At 38.3% G+C, this 9183-nt stretch overlaps 1 protein-coding gene across 1 annotated transcript in view; it reads left to right on the top strand.

The window, feature by feature from the left end:
• The first annotated feature begins 368 nt into the window (after positions 1-368).
• Positions 369-9183, top strand: part of LOC123561565 (uncharacterized) — a 49995-nt gene continuing 41180 nt past the window's right edge. The window contains exons 1-3 of the mRNA XM_053516916.1: positions 369-402; positions 2195-2245; positions 6948-8129. Of these exons, the coding sequence (XP_053372891.1) occupies positions 369-402; positions 2195-2245; positions 6948-8129 (1267 nt within the window). The remainder of the gene's footprint in view (positions 403-2194; positions 2246-6947; positions 8130-9183) is intronic.

Raw genomic sequence — 9183 nt, 5'->3', positions numbered from 1 at the left:
GTTCGAATCTGGGTCATTTAGGTTCAAAGACAAGGTCACATGGTCAAATCAAATGAAAAGTTTGTGAACATTCTAAAGGCAACAGTTGTGACTCAATCTTTATGAAACTTGGTCAGAATGTTTGTCTTGATGATCTCTAGGTTAAATTTGAAACTGGCTCATGTGTGGTCAAAAACTAGGTCAGTAGGCCAGATCAACTCTGGTGAGCGATATTTAGGGCCATCATGGCCCTCTTGTTTAAAGAATTTTGATGATTTTGGTACTTTCAAATCATATGTTTAAAAAAGGCATGTTTAACTGAAGTCAGCTGAACTATTAACATTATTTTTGAAGTTGGTAATCATTTAAACTAAATTTTGATTTCAGAAATGACGCAAGCACGGTACAGAGAAGTTGTAAGGGGTGAGTTAAAGTTTAAAAAAGCCTTTTAAGGGACAATCTTGTAATTCTGATTGAATGAAATTAAAGGCATTGTTTATATTACTCAAATATATATAAGTTGTAAGTTCACAGTTTGAATGAGAAAAAAAATCCATTCCAACAGAGTTAGACATGGATGATAATATCTTACTTTAAAGGCTTTTTGCTGAAAATGACCTTTCTTTAAAATTGAAGTTAAGTCATATTATGAACATTAAACATGTTAAAATATTAGTTTTTGTTTCGAAACTATCTTAAAAATGCAAAAACAAGGAAAAAAGGTGGCCGTGTGTGGAATTGATTCTGGACCACCATGGCAATGAAATTTTTCGTCATTTTAATACGAAAAAGGGAAATTTAGCCAAATATAAATGTTACTATTTTTCACTTATTGATACTATTTTCAATCATTTCTATCAAATATTCACTTATTATTGGGGTCCTTTATGTGCATGTGCTCTAATTAAACAGTATATAAAGACTGACTTACTATTCAGATGATTAGGCAGTTGTTGGAGACATGCACTTTTCTCAAAAGCAGCTCTAGTTTATACTGTTTTCAATCATTTTTAGCTCATCTGATTTTTTGAAAAAAAAATGATGAGTTATTGTCATCACATGATCGGTGTGAAACTTGCAGCACTTGTTCACCATCATAAGCTGACCATGTACAGCAAGAAACATAACTCCAACCTGCAATTTGCAAGAATTATGGCCCCTTTTGTACTTGGAAAATATCAGTTTTCTTGAGTTATTGTCATCACTTGATCGGTGTCGGCGTCTGCGTTGGCGTTGCCTGGTAAAGTTTTATGTTTAGGTCAGCTTTCCTCATAAACTATCAAAGCTATTGCTTTAAAACTTGCAACACTTGTTCACCATCATAAGCTAACCATGTACAGCAAGAAACATAACTCCATCCTGCTTTTTGCAAGAATTATGGCCCCTTTTGGACTTAGAAAATATCAGATTTATTGGTAAAGTTTTATGTTTAGGTAAACTTTTCTCCTAAACTATGAAAGCTATTGCTTTGAAACTTGCACCAGTTGTTTACAATCATAAGCTGACTCTGTACATCAAGAAACATAACTCCATCCTGCTTTTTGCAAGAATTATGGCCCTTTTTGGACTTAGAAAATCATGGGTAGGAATATTTTTCTATTACTGTAAAATCAATTAATTTCGTGGGCATGAAATTTCGTGGTTTTGGGCAAAACGACAATTTCGTGGGGATATGAATTCGTGGATTTCAACTTTCGAACATAAAATGAATGGGAATTTTACTTGTTTGTTGGGATTAAATTTCGTGGATTGACTCAACCATGAAATCCACGAAAACTAGTCCCCCACGAATATTAATGATTTCACAGTATAAAAAAAAAATTCAGATGAGCATCAGCACCTGCGGTGCTCTTGTTAACAAATGTAACTATATTGCAGCTGTAACCTTCTTTAGAAGCACTTAAAAGAGAGTTCATATTTTTTGTTTTTAGGGGAATTTTCTTCTGAGAAAAGGGGAAAAACACTATTTTATGAGGGGAATGGGACCCATATTCGACCCAAAAAACATTCAAATGAGTGCCCTGGTTTCACACAAATGGTCCTTGTGTGACCATCTACCAAGATTGTTTAACATTAGTTCAAAATCAAATGTTTTAGGTCTTAAACGAAAATTTGACGATGACTTTTCTTTTTGAAATGAAAAAGTAGGATAAGAATTGTCTTGAAAGTCTTGTTGAATTCAAAATGAAGACTAGTGTTCTATCTATATTTGCAGATAATCTTTTGAATGGACTTAAATGTGATGCCTGTGTACCTGGAAGTGAAAGTATGTATATTTCATAATACAGCAAAAGCTGTAAATAATGAACATTAGGGATGGCAAGGATTAGCATTTTGGGTATTCAAATAATTGGTAATCAACAGTTTTACTGATCATCAAAACAAGTCAGAAGCTTATGTGTTCATCAGACCATAATAGAATAAATTCTAGATTTGTTAACATTTGAGAGACTCATAGTCCCCTACTGGTTGAATACCAGTTTCGGGGACTATAGGAATGCGTTTTTCCGTCATTCTGTCTGTCCGCAAATTCGTGTCCGGTCCATAACTCTTTTATCCATGAAGGGATTTTAATATTACCTGGCACAAATGTTCCCCATGATGAGACGACGTGTCCTGTGCAAAACCCAGATACCTAGCTTAAAGGTCAAGGTCACAATTGGAGGTCAAAGGTCAACAGGGCTTTTTTCCTGTCCGGTCCATAACTCTCCCATCCTTGAAGGGATTTTAATATCACTTGGCATAATTGTACCTCATAATAAGACGATGTGTCATGCACAACTTTCAGACCCCTGGCTCAAAGGTAAAGGTCACACTTAGCAGTCAAATGTTAACATAGCATGAACAGGGTCTGTTTCGTGTCCGGTCCATAACTCTGACATTTATTAAGAGATCATAATATCACTTGGCACAAGTGTTCCCCATGATGAGATGACATGTCGTACGCAAATCCTGGACCCCTAGCTCAAAGGTCAAGGTCACAATTGGGGGTCAAAGGTCAACAGAGTTTTTTTCCTGTCCCGTCCATAACTCTGCCATCCATGAAGGGATTTTAATATTACTTGGCACAAATGTTCCCCATGATAAGACAACATGTCATGCGCAAAGCCCAGACCCTTAGCTCAAAGGTCAAGGTCACAATTGGAGGTTAAAGGTCAATAAGGTTTTTTTCCTGTCCGATCCAGAACTCTGTCATCCATCAAGGGATTACAATATTACTTGGCATAAATGTTCCCCATGATGAGACGACGTGTCATGCGCAAAACCCAGTGCCCTAGCTTAAAGGTCAAGGTCACACTTTGAGATCAAAGGTCAAGAGGATTTTGTTTCCTGTCCAGTCTATAACTTTGTCATGCAAAACAGGATTTAGATATCAGTTGGCACAAATATTCCCCTGGATGAGACAACATGTCATGTGCTAAACCCAGGCCCAAGGTCTAATGTCAAGGTCACACTTAGAGACCAAAGGTCAGACACAAGAATGACTTTGTCTGGAGCATTTCTTCTTCATGCATGGAGGGATTGTGATGTAACTTGGACCAAATGTTCATCACCATGAGGCACCCTTGTTTTTATGCCCCCAAAGGGAGGCATATAGTTTTTGAACCGTATGTCGGTCTGTCGGTCTCTCAGTCTGTCCGCAATTTTCGTGTCCGGTCCATATCTTTGTCATCGATGGATGGATTTTCAAATAACTTGGCATGAATGTGTACCACAGTAAGACGACGTGTCGCGCGCAAGACCCAGGCCCGTAGCTCAAAGGTCAAGGTCACACTTAGACATTAAAGGATAGTGCATTGATGGGCGTGTCCGGTCCATATCTTTGTCATCGAGGGATGGATTTTCAAGTAACTTGGCATGAATGTGTACCACAGTAAGACGACGTGTCACGCGCAAGACCCAGGTCCGTAGCTCAAAGGTCAAGGTCACACTTAGACGTTAAAGGATAGTGCATTGATGGGCGTGTCCGGTCCATATCTTTGTCATCGATGGATGGATTTTCAAATAACTTGGCATGAATGTGTACCAAAGTAAGACGACATGTTGCGTGCAAGACCCAGGTCCGTAGCTCAAAGGTCAATGTCACACTTAGACATTAAAGGATAGTGCATTGATGGGCGTGTCCGGTCCATATCTTTGTCATCGATGAATGGATTTTCAAATAACTTGGCATGAATGTGTACCACAGTAAGACGACGTGTCGCGCGCAAGACCCAGGTCCATAGCTCAAAGGTCAAGGTCACACTTAGACATTAAAGGTCATTTTTCATGATAGTGCATTGATGGGCGTGTCCGGTCCATATCATTGTCATTCATGCATGGATTTTAAAATAACTACGCATGAATGTGTGACACAGTAAGACGATGTGTCGCGCGCAAGACCCAGCTACGTAGGTCAAAGGTCCTAAACTCTAACATCGGCCATAACTATTCATTCAAAGTGCCATCGGGGGCATGTGTCATCCTATGGAGACAGCTCTTGTTAAAATTACGTCCCTTTGTTTTTATTATAAATAGATTTTATTTAACTTTTTTATTACTGGCGGTAGAAAAACATCGAGACCACTTTTCTGTGGTACAGCATTCATGTTACATCCAATTTTTAATGTATTTTGACCTCTACCTGGTATAGAGTTTCTTGTGGACTTATATTATATAGATTTTTTTTTTTTTTTTTTTTTTGATTAATTTCCCTTTGTTGTTATTATGTTGTTACTATAAATAACTTATATGATAACTTTTTTATGATCAGCCAAAACAATTCAATATGAAAACAACTGTGGGTTTTTACATATGCACATTTTAATCCAAGTGTGTTGTTGTAACTTATTAACCAGGTTTTCAACGAAAACCTGAGTTATTAGATTGGGGTAGATGTCGGTCGGGGGGGCGGGCGGCGGTGGCGGTGGCGGCATCAAACTGGTGTTTCCGGTCAATAACTTTTGTTTCGGTAAAGATATTTGAATAAAACTTGGTATGTATGTAGCATATATCAAGACAAAGGCTGGGATTGATTTTGGGGTTTCTGGGGTCAAGGTCAAGGTCACTCTTACTTAAAATAGAAAAAGGGTTTCCGGTCAATAACTTAACTTAGGAATGAGCTATCATGATGAAACTGGGTGTATAGAAAACTTACATAAAGTTGTAGCTTGGGATTGATTTTGGGGTTTCTGGGATCAAGGTCAAGGTCATTGTTACTAAAAATACGGTTAGGTTAGGGTTAGGGTTAGCATATCTTCTACATGCATGGAGGGATTTTGATGAATGTTGGCACAATTGTTCACCATCATGAGACGGAGTGTCATGCGCAAGAACCAGGTCCCTAGGTCTAAGGTCAAGGTCACACTTAGAGGTCAAAGGATACAAGAATGAAAACTTTGTCCGGAGCATATCTTCCTCAGGCATAGAGGGATTTTGATGTAACTTGGCACAATTATACACCATCATGAGACGAAGTGTCTTGCGCAGTTCCCTTCTTTAGAATTACTTCCCTTTGTTGTTACTATAAATAGCTTATATTGTAACTTTTCATTACTAGACATAGGGAAAAATCGAGACCACTTTTCAGTAGTACAACATGCATGTTACATCCAATTTTGAGGTGTATTTTGACCAATCTCTACCTGGTAAGGATTTCTGTGTGGACTTTTTTTTTTGTATTTTTTTTTTTTTTTTAAGATTAACTTCCCTTAGTTGTTACTATAAATAACTTACATTGTAACTTTTTTATAATTGACCGTAGGGAAAAACCAAGACCACTTTTCTGTGGTACGACATAGTTGTTACTTTCTAATTTTAGGTGTATTTTAAGGTATCTCTACCTGGTAAGGAGTTTTTTAGTGGACTTAGAAAAACAAAAGAATTACAATGATTACTAAACAACCACAAAATTAAAATTACATCTGCAAATACAGGTGCTAGAGTAAAGAAATTTGCTTTGACGGGCATATATTGTGACATTCTGGCACTTTTGTTTATTCTTATGAAAAGTGTTGAAAACCTTGTTTCGTGGCATTGCCGCGTTTCTTGTTGTATATATAGTACAATATTGTTTATACATCATTGACAGATATCGTTTCATTATGTTATACTGCAGTAGAGAAAATTAGGTGCCTTCCAGCAGGGGACTTTGTATTGCATGGCAATACTTCATTCACTTGTTTATATAGTAAAACAGAATTTCAGTGGTTTTGTAATTAACAAATATTTATTGCCATGCTTAAAAAATGTTTTAGAGAGTCAAATGTGGCCTACATGTCATCATTTTCATACTTTTGTCAGCTTGACTATTTGAAATAATCTCAAAGGTCAAGGTCACACTTCGCGGTTGAAGGTCAGTATTGTTTTTCCAGTCTGGCCCATTACACTGTCATCCAGGTAGGGATTTTGATATTACTTGGCACAAATGTATCCCATATTTAGATGAAGTGTCCTGCATTAACGCAGATCACTAGCCCAAAGATCAAGATCATACTCAGATCAAAGGAAATATTGTTTTTTTCCTGTCCTGTCCATAATTCTTGTCATTGTTGAAGCAATATTAATATTAGTTTGCACAGATGTAACCAATAATGAGTTGACATGTCATGCTCATCACCAAGACACCTAGCTGAAAGGTCAAGGTCACATTTTAGTTATTTTTTTCACATCGGCCTGTTTGTAGCAAGTTTAAAACTATAATAAGTACAACACATATAGCTGCAGCTGTCACAATTTCCTGACTATGAGACCAGTTTAGAGGATGAAGAAAATGATCGATTTCATTATAAACAGGAGTCTAAATAGATAACGAGTTTAGAATTAAAAGAAGCTTTCATAACTGTAAATTGTTCGCAAGTAGAAGTTGAAGAGCTGAAATGAATATAAATAGTAGATTAATTAAAAGCAATTTAGCACTATCTCTTCAATTTGTGGAACAGTGATACATTGACACCTATTGATAACATGTTTTTCACTGTCTCCAACAGTACAGGTATTAAAGCATTATCCTGCTGGAGGACAGAGAATAGTTACCACATCAGCTTCAGGAGAGAGCATAGTAGCTACATCAGTTATAGGACAGAGCATAGTATACACTTGTACTGGAACTGATAGCATGGTATTTTCAACCAGTGGAGGACAGACCATTGTATCGTCAATAAGTGGAGGACCGACCATTGTATCGTCAGTAAGTGGAGGTCAGACCAATGTATCGTCAGTAAGTGGAGGACAGACCATTGTATCATCGACTGGTCTAGGACAAAGCATGGTATCGTCAACCAGTCAGGGACAAAGCTTGGTATCAACAACTGATGGAGGACAGAGCATTGTATCATCAACCAGTGGAGGACAGAGCATTGTATCACAAACCAGTGGAGGACAGAGCATTGTATCATCAACCATTAGAGGACAGAGCATTGTTTCAACAACCGGAGGAGGACAGAGATTTGTATCATCAACCATTGTAGGACAGAGATTTGTATCGTCAACCAGCCCAGGACAGAGCATTGTATCATCAACCAGCCTAGGACAGAGCATTGTATCGTCAACTAGCCCAGGACAGAGTGTTGTATCGTCAACAAGCAGAGGACAGAGCGTTGTATCACCAACCAGTAGAGGACAGAGCATTGTATCAGTAACCAGTGGAGGACATAGCATTGTATCATTAACCAGTGGAGGACAGAGCATTGTATCACCAACCAGTGGAGGACAGAGCATTGTATCAACAACCAGTGGAGGACATAGCATTGTATCATCAACCAGTGGAGGACAGAGCATTGTATCACCAACCAGTGGAGGACAGAGCATTGTATCAACAACCAGCCCAGGACAGAGATTTGTATCATCAACCATTGCAGGACAGATATTTGTATCGTCAACCAGCCCAGGACAGAGCATTGTATCATCAACCAGCGGAGGACAGAGCATTTTAACGTCAGCCAGCAGAGGGCAGAGCATTTTAACATCAACCAGCGCAGGACAGAGCATTGTATCATCAACCAGCGGAGGACAGAGCGTTTTAACATCAGCCAGCAAAGGACAGAGCGTTTTAACATCAACCAGCGGAGGACAGAGCATTTTAACGTCAACCAGTGGAGGACAGAGCACTGTATCGTCAACCAGCGAAGGACAGAGCATCCCTGCTGTGCCTACTGGAGAAAAGATTGTAGGTATGATATTGTCTTGTTTAGAATGTTTAGCATTACTTACCAATTATGTATACAGGAAAGAATGACAAAGATTCACTGAAACCTCTCACTTGAATTTTTGCTTCTCTTTTTAGCTCCCTTGAGCCAAAGGCTCAAGGTGAGCTTTTGTGACAGCTTGCTGTCCGTCGTGTGTCTGTGTCAGCAATTTCTAAAAAAATCTTCATCTTTAAAACCTCTGGGCAGATTTACACCAAACTTCACAGGAATGATCCTTGAGTGACCCCCTTTCAAAATTGCCCAAAGAATCTAAATCCATGCAGAACTTTGCTTGCCATGGCAACTGAAAGGAAAATCTTTAAAAAGCTACTCCTCAGATACTATGAGCTGGATTTGAAAAATATTTGTATCTCTAGGTGACCCTCTACCAAGATTGCTCAAGCATTTCTATTTTTGTAAAAAATATGACCACCAGGGGGACTGGGATTATTTTAGCTAGATGGCTATATTGTAAACTTCAAAAATCTTCTTCAAAACCTCTGGGCAGATTTAAAGCAAATTCCACAGGAATGATCCTTGGATGGCCCCTTTCAAAATTGCCCAAAGAATTAAAATCCATGCATAACTCTGGTTGCCATGGCAACCAAAAGGAAAATCTTAAAAAATCTTCTCAGAAACTGTGAGCCGGATTTCAAAAATATTTTGTAGAAATGCTCTCTAGGTGACTGTCAACCACAATTGCTTAAGCCATTCTATTTTGTTAAAAAAACATGACCGCCAGGGGGCCAGGCTTATTTTCCCTATATGACTATATTGTAAATTTAAAAAATCTTCTTCCTGAAACCTGAAGAACTGGAGCCTAAATGTTTGGTATGTGGCATTGTCTAGTTGACTTTTACCAAGATTGTTAAAGTTATGATCCCAGGGTCAATATTGGTCCCGCCCATAGTCCCTTGAATAATAAAATTTCACTGAACTGTTCCTCTGGTGACCTTCCTGCAACATTGTTCAAATTATTGCGACTTGTCAAAAAAACTTGGCCGCCTTGAAGTGTAATCACTTTTCCTAATTAACCAGG

Source organism: Mercenaria mercenaria, chromosome 10, assembly GCF_021730395.1.
Source record: "Mercenaria mercenaria strain notata chromosome 10, MADL_Memer_1, whole genome shotgun sequence".
NCBI lineage: Eukaryota > Metazoa > Mollusca > Bivalvia > Venerida > Veneridae > Mercenaria > Mercenaria mercenaria.
The sequence above is the reverse complement of the archived record's forward strand: the minus strand, read 5'-3'. Positions and strand labels throughout refer to the sequence as shown.